Source organism: Cherax quadricarinatus, chromosome 25, assembly GCF_038502225.1.
Source record: "Cherax quadricarinatus isolate ZL_2023a chromosome 25, ASM3850222v1, whole genome shotgun sequence".
Taxonomy (NCBI): Eukaryota; Metazoa; Arthropoda; class Malacostraca; order Decapoda; family Parastacidae; genus Cherax; species Cherax quadricarinatus.
In genome coordinates, this window is record NC_091316.1 from 36,989,360 (window position 1) to 37,007,772 (window position 18,413).

The 18,413-nt window shown below is 43.0% G+C and overlaps 1 protein-coding gene across 1 annotated transcript in view; it reads right to left on the bottom strand.

The window, feature by feature from the left end:
* LOC128689900 (nephrin-like) overlaps positions 1-18,413 on the bottom strand; it is a 919,379-nt gene that overhangs the window by 271,765 nt on the left and 629,201 nt on the right. The window contains exon 5 of the mRNA XM_070088696.1: positions 12,329-12,529. Within this exon, the coding sequence (XP_069944797.1) occupies positions 12,329-12,529 (201 nt within the window). The remainder of the gene's footprint in view (positions 1-12,328; positions 12,530-18,413) is intronic.

An 18,413-nucleotide genomic window follows, 5' to 3' on the forward strand; every position in this document is an offset into this window, starting at 1 on the left:
AGTGCACGAAAATGTGAGTCGGAAACTTTCTGATAGCTGCACTCACGTCAGGCCCATGATGAACAGCATGGAACCCATACTTGATGAAGCATGTCAAGGAACTGGATAACAGTATAGGTTCAGATGAATTTTGGAATTAGGGAGTATATGCTAAGAAGTGAGTTTAAGAGAGTTAAACCTAATCCTTAGAGGAAATATGGACTAGAAACGATATAACATAAAATACTGAGAGGAATTTATAGGGTGGACAGGTAAAGACTGATTGCGAGATGGAAAACTGGAACAAGAGGGCACAGCAGAAAGCTGAAAAAACAGATAAGTCAGTGAGATGTTACGAAGTATATCTTCAGCCGTTGAGTTGTTAGGAAGTGGAACTACCTTGAGAGTGATATACAAACATGCAGGATCCATATATAGCGTTAAGAAGAGTTACGACAATGTTCTCAAAGCTGGAAAAAGTAAACCTATCAACAGCCTGTGATAAGGCGAGGCCAAGATCAGAGTCTCGACCCCTGAAACCATATAGAAGTGAATATATATGAAAATAAACACACATACACTCACACAAATACGCACACACACACACACACACACACACACACACACACACACACACACACACACACACACACACACACACACACACACACACACACACACACACACACACACACACACACACACACACACACACACACACGCACACACACACACAACCGAGGAAGAAGTGAAGAGGCTGCTAAGCTAGCTAGATACCTCAAAGGCGATGAGGCCGGATAACATCTCTCCATGGGTCCTGAGAGAGGGAGCAGAGGCGCTATGTGTAACACTAGCAACACTCTTCAACACATCTATCGAAACAGGGCGACTACCTGAGGTATGGAAGACAGCAAATATAGTCCATTTTTTTTTAAATGGAGACAGACACGAAGCATTAAACTACAGACCAGAGTCACTGACATGTATAGTATACAAAGTCATGGAGAAGATTATCAAGAGAAAAGTAGTGGAGCACCTACAAAGGAATGAGCTTATCAACGACAATCAGTACTGTTTCAGGGAGGGGAAATCCTGTGTCACAAACCTACTGGACTTCTATGACAGGGTGACAGTAGTACGACAAGAGAGCAACAGGTGTGTAGACTGAGTTTTCTTGGATTGTAAGAAGGTGTCTGTCACATAGTTCCACAAAAGAGATTACTGCAAAATCTGGATAACTAGGCAGGGATAACAAGGAAGGCACCACAACTGATCAGGGAATACCTGCCAGGAAGACAGCAGCGAGTCATGCTAAGTGGCGAGGTGTCACAGTGGGCGCCTGTGACGAGTGGGGTTCCACAGGGATCACTCCTAGGATCGGTGCTGTTTCTGGTGTCAGTGAATGACATCCCGGAAGGAATAGAGTCCAGAGTGTCCCTGATTGTAGATGATGTAAAATTGATAAGAATCCAATCGGACCAGGACTAGGCAGAACTAAATAGGGATCTGGTCAGGCTGCAGGCATGGTGCAGAAACTGGCACCTAGAGTTCAACCCCACCAAATGCAAAGTCATGAAGATTGAGGAAGGGCAAAGAAGACCGCAGACGGAGTACAGTCTAGGGGGCCAGAGACTACAAACGTTACTCAAGGAAAAGGATCCTGTGGTGAGTATAACACCAGGCACATCTCCTTAGGCGCACATCAAACAAATAACTACTGCAGCATATGGGCGCCAAACAAACCTTAGAATAGCATTCAGACATCTCAATAAGGAATCGTTAAGGACCCTGTACACCGTGTGCGTTAAGCCTCTGTTTGGAGTATGCAGCACCAGTTTGGAACCCACACCTAGCCAAGCATGTAAGGAAATTAGAGAAAGTGCAAAGGATGCAACAAGACTAGTCCCAGAGCTAAGGAGGTATGTCCTATGAGGAGAGGTTAAGGGAAATAGACCTGACGACACTGGAGGACAGGAGAGATAGGGGGGACATAATAACATATAAAATACTGAGAGGAATCGACAAGGTGGACTGAGACAGGATGTTCCAGAGATGGGACACATCAAAAAGGGGGTCACAGTTGGAAGTTGAAGACTCAGATGAATCACAGGGATATTAGGAAGTATTTCTTCAGTCACAGAGTTGTGAAGAAGTGGAATAGTCTAAGAAGTGATGTACTGGAGGCAGGATCCATACAAAGCTATAAGAAGAGGTGTGATAATGCTCATGGAGCAAGAAGAGTGACCTAGTAGTGGTCAGTGAAGAGGCGGGGCCAGGAACTGCAACCACAACTAGGTGAGTACACACACATACATACACTGATGCACAGTAATACATACATGCTAGCGCTTTCTAAAAGGATAAAAATTGCAACCCAGAGGTTAGGAGGAACAGGAAAGGGACCCGGGATGAGTAGTTTGTGAAGGAAGCATCAGCAGAAAGGCTCAATAGCATATTGGAACAAGACTGGGAAAAATAGTAAAAAAGATATCAGCAGAGATCAAGAAAAGTGAATTATGATCTGTAGCTGCTGACCCCAAGATACAGAACCTGGTGGAGGAGAGGGAAGTGCTGAAGTGGGATATAGAAACAAGGACCTAAAGGAACAACTTGCTGGGAACAGGTACATCAGTGGACAGTGAAGAAACTGAAGGAAGGGAAGGAACTAAGAAGTTCCTTGAAGTGATATCAGCTCACTGGGACATCTGGGAGATGATAAGGGAAACAACTGAGATCTTAAATTGGATCCAGAGATATGGAGGGAAACGAAATAGGAAGAAGAGAAGGAGAGGATGCTAGTTATTCATGGCCTTCAGCAGGCAGAAGGTAGGACATACGATGAAAGAAGACAGGACGAAAAAAAAGAGATTGAGAATATCATTAAAATAACAGAGAAGGACATGACCCAGCTGACAAATTTTCAGACTTGGGAGTATTAAAGGAAAAAAGACTATCCAATCAAATTGACATTTAAGGCAAAAATGGTACAAAGATTCTGCAGCAGAAATCACTGTTAAAGGATTCCATAAAATTCCAGAGAATGTATTCAAAAATGACAGACCACGAAACAAAGATATCAGTAGCAGGAAAGGGAGATAGGCCAGGCATTAATGGACAGCTACAGGGGAAACAACAAACACATCTAACCATGGAATGGGGTCACAAAAATTCCTCATCCCCTACCACCCAAATACAAGAACCAGAAACAAGTCACGCTCCACACACACACAGTCCCCACCCCCAGCACTATTACCACCATCAAAGCAGCCGCCAATAATATACCGCCCTACTACTAGCCTGTGCCTACTCCTCCCACCACTAGAATACAATACTGGTAAGGAAGTAGAAGGTATGGCACAACAAAGCATATGGAATAGCAAATACGAGAGAGGAGTGGGAATATCGAATCAATGAGGCATCCCCGGACATCATAGCACTCATGTAGACGAAGCTCACAGGGATAACAAATGTGATCTTCCAACTGGATGTCAGATCCAGGGAAAATGCAGAGGGAACAGAGAGGGGAGGAGGAGTTGCACTACTCATAAAAACCAACGGAGTTTTGAGGAGATGGAAGGACTGAGCAGAGGGAAAGCAGATAGCCGGGGCTCCAAAAGCAAAGGCAACAGTGATGCACAGGCCGCCACTGAACAGCAAGACATTAAGAGTATGACGAGAACAACGAAGCGATGGTGGACACACTAGCCGAGGTTGCCAGAAGGGCCCACATGGGCAAACCTAGGCCACATAGAGGACCAGAAACAGAGAGCGCTAAGATGTTGGAGGCGGTAATAGAAAACTTCATGCACTACCACAGAGAGAGAGGATGAACCATTATGACTGAACGCTGTATTCATTTTCAACAGTTCAGACATAAGGGACAGTACACATAAAATCCCCATGGCAATAGTGATCACATTGTCTTAAGTTTTCAATTCTTTGGTGAGTTAATTGTGGAGAGGCAAATAACACTAGAAATAGTGAAGAAGCCAATCTTCAGACAAGGAAACTACACATGTATAAGGCAATTCCTCCGGGAGGTGCAGTAGGAAAGAGAGCTAGAGGGAAAGGCAATAAATAAAATAATGGAACAAATGACCAGAAAGTACAGGGTGACAAAGGAGAAGTTCGTACACACATACAGACCCCACTTAGATCCCCATTCCTATCCCCTATCAGTGCAAAAATCCTTTTCATCATACTCATCCCAACCCCGAAATCTCCCTTTTCCCTCTGTTTGCGACCCTCTACATCCTCTCTCACCCAAACCCATGGTCTCACCCATGTCATTAAGGATCGACTTCTACAACTAGTGTACTCTTACTCCAACCTCCATGAGAACAGGAATTCGAAAAACAGAGGAAAACACCAGAAAGAAAACTTAAAGTGTAATATAAAATGCAGTTGGGATAAAAAATAGGTGAGATGATTAGAAAACGCTAGTAGAGGAGGCGTCCTCCATACAATGAAGAAATATCTGAATCCAAGTCCACAGAGGTGATAACGGATGTGATTTTCTGAGAAGGATTTCAAGAAATGAGAAAGGACTGAGGAAACATAAGAGGAATGATATTGCTAATCAAGAATCAGAGAACGTTTGAGGGGATGAATTAAATAAACAGAGAGGAGGCGAATGACTGCATAATAGGGACACTCAGAACCGGAGGACCAATGGTGGTGTGGCATGCAAAGAGTACGTAACCTTTATTCGGCGCATGTACACACCCTCATTTACAGGCTATCTCCCCCAACCAGCAAACCAGGTGACTAAGGGTTGACGATGGGGCCCCGTCGTTCAACCAGTACCTAGGTTCCAGCCAATAAGATGGTTTTGGCAATTGCAGAGGTTATGTGGGTACCACTCTCCTGTCTGCCCTTGTCATTCCCATTCTAGAGCTGGTTGAAGGACGGTCTGCTCTCTAGTGGCTTCTATTCTGTCTTGCTTACCGTGGAGTGCACTAATACCTATCACTGTACATAGTGTACATAGTGTACATATAAGTCAAAAGTTTTCTGCTGTGTTTATTTTGCTCCCTTTACACCCAGGATAACAGGCCATTTGAAATCCTGGGTTGTAATAGGTGATGATAGCAGTTGTGAATTGTATAACCCACCATTAAACAGCAGGAGAGAAAGGAAAGAATATGATGGCACCAGCTGGGTGAGGGTTGAAGGTTAGGGTAGGTTAGGTTAGGACAGATTTGGTGAGGTTAGTATAAAGCTTATTAACCTGTATTTAGCACAAAAAGACATCGTTAGAGCATACGCTTTCTTCAGAACTTTAGAAACTTGGGCAAAGAAAAACTACTGATCATGGGAGATTTCAGCTACATGGAAATAAACTGGGAAAGTGTGGTACCAAACTGGGGATTTTTTTTAGATAGATTTTGCCATCGAAATGGCTGGTTGATTGTGCACCTCATACCCATCCTGTGGACAGTAGCGCAAGAGCATATGGATACACAAAAGGCCGAGGAACTAGGCTCCAAAACTGTTAAGAGATGTACATATGGATTTATATCTACATGTCTACAGTTCACTTACCTGTTGCAAGCAAATTTAGGAAATTTTCTTAGTATATCTGGTATCTTATTTTCATTATTAAGATATCTTGGGACTGCATGCATAAAGACCTAAACTGATTTGAGGATGCAATCGAAAAAATCTTAAATTAACATATCAGGGACATAACTAGAGAAAGAGAGGGCGAAGAACCAGCGAAATTAGATCATGTGTTCACTGATCATGTGTTCATGCAGTACTGAGGTTCAGAATTCCGGTAAGCGAACATGGAGACAGATTCAGAGTAAGAAGAAAATGACAAACATTACTTATGAAAAAAGAAACTACAGTGGAACCCAGGTGTTTGAACTTAATTGGTTCTTAGGCAGTGTCCGAATGGCGAAAAGTTTGATATCCGAAACAATATTTTCCAGGCTGGAAGATGTTAAACTGACTCTTTCAAAACTCTCTGAGAATTATGTCAGTATCAGAGAGCCGATTCAAAGCACTTTTGAAACAGGGCTTTCGTGTAAAGCCAACACGCACGGACTCCAGAAATATGTTCAAAGCCCCTGTCAGTTTTTTTTCTGAACAAAATTGTTAGGACTTCGGTTTTTTTTTGGTACATTCAGAAACCGAGGTTCCACTGCCCTAAGGCAATTTCTAAGTGGAGTGGAGTGGGAAAGAGTAATATGGAAAGACAGTCAACAAAACAATGATGTACCAGGAAAATGTAGGGATGCATAAATAAAATGACAAACAAAAGAAAAGACCTAAAACCAAAGAATGCCAGCAAATGGGAAAGCTAGCGGAAAACAAAGAAATGAATTCGCTTGGGGAAGCAAAGTGGTTGACCAATAATTTGAGGATTATATTGTAATGAAATCCAAATGTTAGTCAAAACTGCAATACAGCCAATCAGAAAGAAAACAGGTGTGAAGGGGCAGGTAATAAGGCAATCTATGGATGGAGGACTGCTCATTAGCAATGATTAACAAGTCTATAGGCAGCTGACCAACAGATTTAGGGAGGCATTATCGATAGAATCAAGAACTTTGCCAGAGTCAAAGAAGGAGAATGCACCAATGAGTTCTATACAGAATGCACACTAGTACGTATAATGTGAAGAAAGTACTAAACGAGCTAGATATATTAGAGGCAATGGGATCAAACATCTCTCAATGACTTCTGAGAAAGTATCACAAGAAATGTGTGAACCATAAACAGCATTCTTTAACAATCATTTGAAACAGGATTGCTGACTGAGAACTTCAAAACAGTGAACATAGCTCCTATATTTAAAAAAGGTAACAGGTAGGCAACATTAAACTTCAGGTCAGTGTCGATGACATGCCTAGTAATGCAAGGTTGTAAAGAACATATTCAGGAGAGGAGTAATGGAGCCCCGGAAAAGAGTGGTATTATAAAGGAAAGCCTGCACGGTTTTAGAGGTAACAAATTCTGTCTTACAGATCTCCCAAAGATTCATGACAAGGTAATGTAAGTTAGGCAGGAGAGAGATAAGTAAGTGGATTCTATATTTCTGGATTGTAAAAATGCAGTCGATACAGTCCCTAAGACACTGGGATAAAACAGCTAGAGTGGATGGCAGGTATAACAAGGAAAACTCACCAAGAGATTAAAGAATTCTTAAGGAAGTAATGAGTAATTGGGAGGAAGTGTCAGGATGCCTGAGTGTGGCAAATGGCAGTGCTAGATTTAGATGATGAGAAGCCCTAGGCTATTCCACGTGTGAGGGCCCTCCTGATCCCCCATCCTCACCCTAGAGGAAGATGGAAGAGTGTTTTAAACAAGAGCTTGATGACGGGTTTTAAAAATTCCGCGATTCAAAATTCTTCCTCTAAAGGACATAAGATATTATTGTTAAATACCGTAGTGATTGAAAAAAATATATATATATGTTAAAATTAACACCGTGAAAAACTTTTGCAATAACCGAACTTTGTAAACATTTTGTGGAATATGGAGGATTTTTTTTAGGAAAATAAAATTATAAGTTTACTGTTATATTCTTTAAAATACATATATTTTTTTTTAAAATACACATTAAGAAATAAAGAAACTACAATCATCAAATACACGAAGACTAACAAAGTTTTCTTCTAGCCTTCCTAATAGCAAAATCATCCAAAAGATCATCAAACTTTGTCTCAGTTTGTCACTTTCAGTTAACAATGTCCAGTGCAGATAACGTCTCTTGATACATTGTGGCCCTTGACAAAGACATCCCTCCTGAGCAGCTGGTGATCATCATCCCTCCTGAGCAGCTAGTGATCATCATCCCTCCTGAGCAGCTAGTGATCATTAAGTTAAGAAATAGCTGAAATATTCCTTCCACATTAGGGAAGTCCATCTGAATTTTTTCCTTGTATATAACTTGATAAAGGTCTTTATGGTACAGTGACTGTTCTTCTATAGGCTTTGTCTCACATACCAGTGCAAGTGCAAAAGTTCATCAGTAAGTTACAGGTGAAAATCAGTGTATTTTGTTGCTGAATTTCTTGCTTAGATGTTGTCAGATTAGCTAGAAATGAAAACGATTGTGCAGTATTACTGTACACAGTAGCTCCTCTTCTTAAATTAACTTCAAGTACACCTAGAATAGGATTAAAGGATTTTATCCTTAGCTAATATTTTGAAAAGAGTTGATCTAAGGCATCAGGACGCGGTGCACTTCCGTCATTTCCTTGTTTCCTTTGTCTCCTTGTGACAGATCTCTAGTTAACATTTGTCAAGGTGGCTTTTGCTTCTTGCTCAAGGTCAAGAAGATCTTCTTTAATTTTGCTTTAAAAAAAATCCTGATATGAACTGTACAAACACGCAAAAGTACTCACTAACAGTTCTGATCCTAATGTCGAATTTTTGGCTTAAGACAGCATTGTGAAAAGGATCGCAAGGAGGAGCATTACTGAAGGGTTCTAAAAATGCTTTGTGACAGCATGTGCACGAAAGGTCTATAACAATGTCAAAAATATTATAAACCTTGGCCGGAGGCCTCCTAGTTCTTGAGGCCCTAGGCTTCAGCCTGCCAAGCCTATAGGTAAATCCGGCACAGACGAGTGGTGTTCTACAAGGCTTAGTACATGGATCAGTAATATTTCTTGCGTATGTAAGCGCTGTGACTAAAGAAATCGAGTCAGAGAGGTCCTAGTTTGCGGATAACAAAAAACTAATAAGGAGAATATCTCGGGAAGCAGACCAATAAAGACCATAAATTGATCAAGCTATTACAATTTACCTCCAGGAAAACCAAAGTAATAAAAATTGGGAAAGGGGTAGGAAGATTGAAACCAGAGTAGTGGTTCACTTAGAAGTCTGCAAAACCTCCCTCGAAGACAAGGACCTCGGGCTGAGCAAAATTGAGTGCAATTTTCCTAAGTCTCCCTTCAACCAAATTAGAACTTTAGCAGAGGCGTAACTGGCAAATTTAAGGGTAGCTTTCATAATCCTCAAATAGGTGGCGAACCCTGTCATATGTCAAACCTACCTTGGGGTTTGCAACTCCAGCAAGAAAGGAAATTTTGTTTAGCATGCAATGAAGCTGGAAAAAATGCATTGGTTTGAAATGAGACTTGACCTAGAGGTGAGGGTGGGCTCTGGTGGCCTGGTGGTTAACGCTCTCGCTTCACACGGTGAGGGCCTGGGTTCGATTCCCAGCCAGAGTAGAAACATTGGACGTGTTTCTTTCCACCTGCTGTCTATGTTCCCCATCAGTAAAATGGGTACCTGGGTGTTAGTCGACTGGTGTGGGTCGCATCCTGGGACACTGACCTAAGGAGGCCTGGTCACAGACCGGGCCGCGGGGGCGTTGACCCCCGGAACTCTCTCCAGGTAAACTCCAGAATGAGGAGAGACTGAAAAGTTTCAAGAAGATATTAAATGATAGAAGGAAAAGTGACATAATTATTATTTACAATGAAAAAAAAATAAAAGGGGTTGATTTATTGGACGATGAGTCTGTTAAAGAGGCGGGTCCGATACATAATGGCGCAGCGCGATGTTAAAAACACAGATGAGTCACAAGGATATTAGGAAATATTTCTTTAACTAAGAATGGTCAGGAAATGGAACAACCTAGAGAACCAAAAGATAGAGGCAGGATCCATACTATGGTTCAGGCATCAAAAGAAATAGTTACACCAGTAGAGGCCAAGGGTTAGGTGGTGTTAAGAGCAGAAAGTTGGCATCGCAAAAATAAATGAACACACACAGGCACACACTGGGCCAGAAGCTCTGACTCGCCCCCTGCAACTACAATTAGGTGACTATACAAACATACACAAGACTTCTGACACAGCACATCATACTGTAAGAAGGCTTCAGCACAGTTCCAGACCCACTGTAAGAAGGGGCTTTTGACACAGTACCACCCAATGACTGGTTGGAAAACTAGAGGAGCAGGCAGAAATAGCAAGGAAAGTACTGTAATGAATCAGAGAATATCTGACAGGAAGTAAACAACGAGTACTGGTACGTGACGAATTGTCAGAGTGGCCTTAGTGCCAGATTAACTCCTAAGTCATAAATATACTGGAGTTCTACGACAGGGTAACAGAAGTAAGGAAGGAAAGAGAGGGATGGATAGATTGCATTTTCTTGGACTGTACTTAGGTTTTTGACACAGTACTGCACAAGAGACTGGTATTAAAGTTAGAGGTGCAGGCAGGAATAACAAAAAATACTGCAACGGGTCAAGGCGTACCTGGCAGAAAGGAAACAAGAAGTGTTGTTCCGTGAAGAGGGATCGGAATGGGTTCAAGTGACGAGAGGGGTACCACAAGGATCAGTACTAGGGCTGGTTCCATTTCTTGTATAAATGAATGACGTGATTTAAGATATATAACCTGAGGTATTCATTTTCACAGGTGACATGAAATTAATGAAGAACACACAAGCAAACGTACACAAGGAAAGACTACAAGTTGAGCTAGATAGACTGGTTCCTGGACTGTAACCTCAGTATGTGTTAAGTTGTGAAGTTTGGAAAAGGTCAAAAACCGCAGACAGCTCGCGGGAGAACAAAAGCTGCAAACCTCACTGACCGAGATCAACCTTGGGGTGAGTATTATACTGAGCATATCACTTAAGTCGATCATCAGCCAAATAACTGCTGCAGCAAATGCACCTACGGTAAATCTACGACTAGCCTTTAGACATCTAAATAAGAAGTAATTCAAGATACTGTTTATCATATACATCATTCCCATATAGGAGTATGCAGCACTAGTATGGAACCCATACCAGGTCAAGCATGTCAAGGAACTGGAGAACGTGCGGAAGTTTCCACCGAAACTAGTCCCGGAACAATGGGGAATGTATTAAGAAGAGACGTTAGGGACGTCAGGCAGATGATCCTAGAAATTTTAGAAGACTAAGGTGTTCTTCACCATCTCCAAAGCCGAGGAAATGATTACCTCATCTTATGTATATAGTTCTACAACCTTCATATTGTGTCCTTTTATTGTATTGATAAAGCCACTGGTTGGCAAAACGACTACAAATAAAGATACCCAGATGTTACACATGTGTGTGAATCCTCATTCTGATTGAAAAATATATTGTTGAAAGAGAAAACATTTGTAGTGACAAATAATTTAGTCAAGGTCAAGATTTTCTGGGTAGAAATTTGGAACTCCTTTTGATGTTAATGCAATTTGGTGGCGAGGAAATTCAGGACATCATCCCTGGTACTCTAAAGAACAAGGAGTCCACATCCAGACTTAACATCCTTTCATTCTGCAGGTTGATGTTTCTAGCTTTTTCAATGACGTCTTCTGATGTTTCAGATGTGACTGGAAAAACTTGCTGAGGAAAGGAGATAAAAGACCGCTTAGCCATTTGGCAAACTTGCGATAAAAATAACCTCTACAGGAGAGGACTACGAGAAAAAGACCCTCTGCTGGAGAGGATTGGTATCAATGGTACATCCTGCTTGTGGGTTTTAAGGTAACTCATAAATGTAAAGGAGACGTGGGTTTGTTGTTTTGAACTGAAGTAGAATGTCATTTTCCTTTTTGTTTTTCTTTCCAGTGGCTCGTTAAGTTGGCTTGTTAAAGTTGGCTCATACGGTAGGGAGAGGATTTTCGGAAAATTTCTCGTATGTGTTATTGTTATTTAATAGATCATAGACATTGGTGAAGTAATCATTTTTGTTTAAAATTGTTATCATGTCCCCTCTGTCTGAATTAGTAAATATGATGATGTTATTGTGTATAAGTTCTTGTAGAGGAAAACTGTAGCACTGAGGTAAACCATTGTTGTCCTTTAAACATTCCTGGATACCCTCAAGTCAGTCCCTCAGCCTGAGGGACTGACAACCTCAAATCTACGACTTCAAGGGTGATGGACTGATTACATCGTCTTCACATCTCTACTGCTCCCGCCTACTTTCTGTACTCGACTGAAGAAGCCTACTGTGTAGGCGAAACGTTTCGGAATAAAGTTGCCTAAATGTTGCCTATGTGTCTTATCTACCAACCTGTCGGTATTGTATACCATTTGATATTCGCCTTCGATGCTCTAAGAATTTTCGTCATTATCGTTGATGACTATAATATGCCCTCATAGCTAACTCAAGTAATTTTAACATCTCACAGGGACAATGAAATTCTGTCGTCATTTCAAAGTTCACCCACAAGAAGTACAAACGAGCATCGCAACTAATACAGAATGCCAGCACAAGGTAAGAAATTACATAGCACAGACGAACTTCCTATGCAAATTTTAAGCTTTACTTCAAGACCTGTATTCACACTCACTTCGGGGCCAGGAGCTATGAATCGGCCCCTGCAACCACAGTTAGGTGAGTACACACACACAAACTCACAAGTCATATCTATGGTGACAGCGGCGGTGACCGGAACAGCAAACTCAGCATTATTTGCCTGACATATAAAGGACTGATCTAGGTGGTGGCGCTGAAGAGATGCCACTGTCAGGGTACTGACCACCTCCCTAGGGGTCTCAATCACTTCTCCTCGTACCTCCTTGTGCCCCGCCCACCACGTTAATCTGGGCGGTGGACGACCTGCAACAATGACAAAACGAATTAGCGGAACATGATAATTTACGTACAAAATTGTTAAAACAAGCTTGTCTGTAACAAAAACTTAAATTCATAAATATAAAAAAAATCTTAACACAAACCTTAAACAAAATGGTTAGTAGTTAAACATAATCCTCATGGGAAAAGTATAGTATTCTGTAGTTTAAGAGATGCTCCATATTAACGTGTACCGTTGAGGCGCTCTAAAGCAATGATTATTCCTCAATGATTCCATTTTTTAGGTGATAATGACCAGTAGGTATCATACAGTGTCAGGAGATTAGGAGGCGATCAAGTTTGATCCAAGAAAGATAAGAGTAGCTCTAGTTCCTCTGATGAAGGCATCGTATCTTACATGAGTTTCCCTTCATATGAGTCACTATGAAACGTTTTCTAAGGTATGGGAAATACCCAGACACTTGCCAGATACTATCAATATTTAGAATTTTAGTAAGTAAGTAAGTAAGTAAGTAAGTAAATTTATTCAGGTATACACAATACAGTTACATAGAATTATCATACATAGCAGCATATGTGTAGAGAACCTGGGATAACCCAAAAAAGTCAGACAGAGTGACTTATTTCCATTGGGGTCCTTTTACCTTATTATTATAATATAAAGGTTATAATATTTTCTTATTATTCTATAATGAAGATAACATCTTATTATCATACTAAAAAGACTATCTACTACACGAGGGTCATTAAGACTATCTACAATACGAGGGTCATTAAGACTATCTACTACCCGAGGGTCATTACGACTATCTACAATACGAGGGTCATTACTAGGGATAAGGTAAAATTTACACGTATTTTAGCTAAAAAATAGAAAATCATTCCCCTCCCTTTCTGTTGCTTCATTCATCAGACACTTTTTGGCACTCTTCTTGAACTGGTTCAAGCTATGACTGGCCTTGACATTTGTGGGTAGTCTGTTCCATTCCTTTATTGCTGTACAATAAAAGGTGTTTGAAGCCTGGCCACTGACTGTGGGTACTACAAAGTTGTGCTCTCTCCCCCTAGTACTATGATTGCTTTGGTTCCCAACCTTGACAAAATTGACAGCAAGATATTCTGGACACTGTTTGTGAGCAATTTTATAAACATGATTTAGCTTCAGTTGTTTTACTCTGTCTTCAACATTCAGCATATCCAACTGCTGTAATTCATCCTGGCCTACATGTTCTCTTGGTCCCAGCCCCAGGATGAATCTTACGATTTTGTTCTGGGTGATTTGCAGTCTATCTTTCAGTTTTTTTGTCAAGGCAGAGTACCAAGAAGAGCAAGCGTAATCCATATGGCATTGTATAAGGGCTAGACATAGGGTCCTGCGAGCCTCAGTAGGTAGACACTGTGCTTGTCTATACAGGAACTTCAGCCTGGCATTCGCTTTCTTTACTACACTGTTCCCTATCAATTCTCCTGACATGCATGGGTCAAAGGGGATTCCCAGATATTTAACTGATGAAACCAAAGTGATGGACTCCCCATTACACTGAACATTAAAATTATTTACCCTTCTCAGTTTATGTTTCGTTCCAAAGAGAATGGCTTCAGTTTTCCCTAGGTGTAATGATAGTTTGTTGTCTACTAACCATTTGCTGCAGGACTCCAGTTCCAGTGTTAAAACATTAGCAATATCTTGTGGGTCTTTACCTGTCACTAACAGAGCACTGTCATCTGCATACAGTAGGAGTTTGCACTTGACACTGATAGGCATATCATTGACATAACATAAGAATAGTAAGGGACCCAGAATACTACCTTGGGGAACTCCACATGTTATCGGCAGGGGTTCTGATTCCGTTTTGTTGATTTTGACTATTTGTCTCCTGTTGCTAAGGTAGGACTTAAACCAGTCTACAGAACCTATACCGATAGCTTGAAGTTTCTTACATAATATATTGTGGTTGACAGTATCGAAGGCCTTTTGCAGGTCTAAGGTTACCATACCTATGAGGTTCCCTTTTGACATTTCAGTTCTCAGGTAATCCATCAGATTAATAAGGGAGGTATCGGTTGAGTAGGATCTTCTAAAGCCCGATTGATAGCTATGGAGAATGCTGTTGTCATTAAGGTACTTAACTACTTGAGAATACACCGCCCTCTCCAGAATTTTAGATATTATACTGAGTATACTAACAGGTCTATAGTTGCTTACATCAGACCTATTATTTTTCTTGAAGATAGGAGTAACTCTGGCCTCCTTGAACCCCTCCGGTACGGTATTAGTGGTGATTGATAGATTTATTATGTGAGCAATACGGATTGACAGTTCAAAAGCACCATCTTTTAGGAACTTAGACGGGATGTTATCAGGGCCTGTGCTCTTAGTTGGGTTTAACCTGCTTAGTTCTTTTTGAATGAAGTCATGAGATACACTTACTAGTTGACAACATTCGTCGCTCAACCTTTGGGACGAGCGGACGTGAGCTGAGCCTGCCCTCTGCTGTCAGCCGGTGACAACTTGGTTTTCTCAAAATGGCGCAGCCGGCAAGAAGAAGGGTAAACACTGTCGGCATTGAAGTGGTGCGTGGGGCTGTGCATGCCCACTCAGCTCAAGTTTTATTACCTGCCATCATCAGGGACACATACGGCATTGCCAACGAAGAGCTGTATGGTGTAGCCTTGAACGGGGCATATAGAATTTTTGTGAAATTTCTCAATGCAAGTGTATATGAGGACATAGTCGCCAGGTTCCAAGATCTTTGTGTACCAGTGAATCCTGCAGTGACGGTAAGGCTACATGATGTGTCCCGCCATTATACGTGGGTGAAGATAAAAAATGTACCCTTTGAGGCTAATGAGGCAGACCTACGTGCCGTCTTCGAGAAGTTTGGGACTGTTCATATGGCGACATTGGGGAAATGGAAGGAAGGATCATATTCTGGGATGCCTGAAGGAAGTTTTTCCTTAAAAATGACATTGAGGCATCCTATTCCTTCCTATATTTTCCTAGAAGACTTCAGGACTCGAGTAATGGTGACTTACGCAGGGCAACAACGTACCTGTCGATTATGTGGTGCATATGATCACATTGCTGCGCAGTGTGTTAAGCAACAGGGTACACAGGCGAAGGAGCAGCATAAGGAGGCATCAGAGGACCTTGGGACGTTGGATTTGGCACGACCTGAGTCGGTTTCCTTGAACAAGGCTTGGAGTGTGGAGGTCGAGGAGGCCTTGAGGGAGGAAGAGTGTGTAACTCTTCCGAGAGAGACATGCACTGCCGGGCAGGCACCGGCGACCAAAGATGTGGTGTCACTGGGTGAGGACAGGGCCGTGGAGGCTACCATTGATTCAGTCCTCCACGACCTGTTAGGGACCCCAGGAGAGGTCACAGTTGAGGGGCTTGTGGGTGCCCTGGATGCTGCTGGGGTTCCAGGTGGTGAGAGGGGGGGAGGCATGTCAGAGACCCAGGTTGAGGCTGGGTTGCAAATTGGCACAGTGGTGGCGGAAGTGCACGGGGATGGCTTCCAGGTGGAGGCGGGAAGAAAGGCTCGAGTGTCACGGAAGAGAGCGGCAGTGCCCTCGGACGTGGACGATGTGGATGTGCTCACTCCGGCACAGCGTTCGGGCAAAAAGGTTTGGGCTGAAGTGGTTGAGCATGGACCTGGGGGGTCCAGGGGCAAGGGGCATGTGAAAGCAGATCACAGAATGGTGATTGAAGATCAAGGGCGTATAAAGGGGAAGGGGGATAAAGGTGGTGCAATACGTAAAGGAAAACCTCCATTGACAAATTCAAGAGTCTCTCTATAAATGTTAATTGTCTGAAAAATTCTAGGAAGTGTGAATGGTTTCATGAGATGCTCATTAGGTATGGTGTAGATGTAGTGTTTGTGCAAGAGCACAACCACAAGCCGGGTTGTATGTTGATGATTGAGGGGTATACTGTATATGCGGCACACTCAACGAGATTGAAAGGAGGAGTGGCTATTTTGGTGAGGGAGGCTAGCCCGTTTACTGTACATCATTGTGAGGAGGGGGGTGAGGGGAGGGTTATAAGAGTGGATGGGACATGGGGAAGAGATAAGATGTCTTTTGTGTGTGTTTATGGTCCGGCGGAGGGGGACAGTCGAATGAAGAATGAGTTTGTACGTGAAGTGTTGGTGTATCACTTAAGGTTGCTTCCAGCATTAGCTGTGGTGGGAGGGGACTGGAATTGCGTTATACGCCGCAAGGATGTGGAACCTAGGGGAGCAGGATATTGTTCTGGCGTTCTGAGGGACCTGTTAACAGGGGTGGGGTTGGTGGATGTAGAGGGGGGGGGGCGGCGTGGGAGGTGCAGCACACCTTTGTGAGGCAGGGGTATGCTGCACGGCTGGACAGGATATACGTGACAAGGAAAGCTGTGGTGCGGAGTGTAAGGGTTTTGGATGTCTTTTTTTCTGATCATAGAGGTGTTTTGGTGGATTTGGGATGGGAGGGTCGGCCGAACAGGTATAAGAGTTATTGGAAATTGAATGTTCGGTTGCTTCAAGATGTTGAGGGGAGGGTCCTATTTGCACAATGGTGGAAAGGCTTATGGGAAGGGATGGAAGTCAATGGGGATGTGTTGAGATGGTGGGATGTGACGGCGAAGACGAGGATTCGAGAGTTCTATGTCCGACAGGGAAGGCACGAGAATCAGTTGGCTTATGGGCTTATTAGGTATCTTGAGGGGCAGTTAAGGGAGTATTATGAGAGAGGAAGGGGGGGGATGGGAGCCCCTGTGGCTGACATACAAGGAGTGAAGGAACGCCTAATGGAAGTGCAAAATGAGAGGTTTGATGCGGCAAGGGTTTTAGGGGGGTTGGAGGAGGTCATGTGGGGTGATAGACCATCGGCGTGTGTCCTGCGAGGGCAGGGGCGCCGGCGCGTTGCAATGGAAATGGTGGGTTTGAGAGTTCTTGAGGACATCGAGGGGTATAGGGAGGGACAAGACTTGGTGACAACGGAGGGGATGGGAGGGTATGTTGATTCTTGGCTTAGTGCACATATGAGGAGTGTGGGTGTGAGAGAGGGGGCTTTAAGAGAGACAGGGGGATGGGTGCGGAGTGTGCTGGACAGGGACGACAGGGAACAGTTACAGGGGCCTATTGTGGAGGACGAGGTGTGGACGGCTTTAATGAGTATGAGCAGGGGTAAGGCACCGGGGATAGATGGGCTGCCTGCGGAGTTTTACATACAGCATTGGGGAGTATTAAAAGATTTTTTGGTGCAATTATTTAATATCATAAAAGAGAGGGGTGCGTTGGGACCTTTGCAGGCGACAGCACTAGTAGTTTTGGTGCCAAAGGGTGAAAGTCAGTGCACAGTGAGAGATTACCGGATGATATCACTCATGTGTGCAGACTACAAACTTTTTGCAAAAATTTTGGGAAATCGTATAAAAAAGGTCATTGGAAAGGTAATAGTGAGGGGTCAATATGGGGGCATGGGGTTATTAGAAGGTTTATTGAGGGTCCACAAGAGGGGGAACGTGGGGTATTGGCGTTGGATTGGAGAACGGCATATGACAGTGTCGAGAGGGAGGCTCTGTGGAGAATCATGGAGTGGCAAGGGTTCGGGGAGGACATTGTGAATTGGGCACGTACTTTATATCGGGGAGCTGGGATGTGTGTACAGATAAATGGGAGGGTGGGGTTGCATGTGAAAATGGGCAGGGGATTGAGGCAAGGTTGCCCGTTGTCACAAATATTATTTGCATGTTTACAGAATCCGTTTTATAGGGCAGTGGAAATGTGCATACAGGAGGGGGTAAGGGAGGACATACGAGGTGGGAGTCCCAGTATCATAGGTTACGTTGATGACACAACTGTCCTAGTGAGTGGGAGGGAGGGATTGGAGGGTCTGGAGAGAGTTATAGATGTTTTTGGGATGGCAA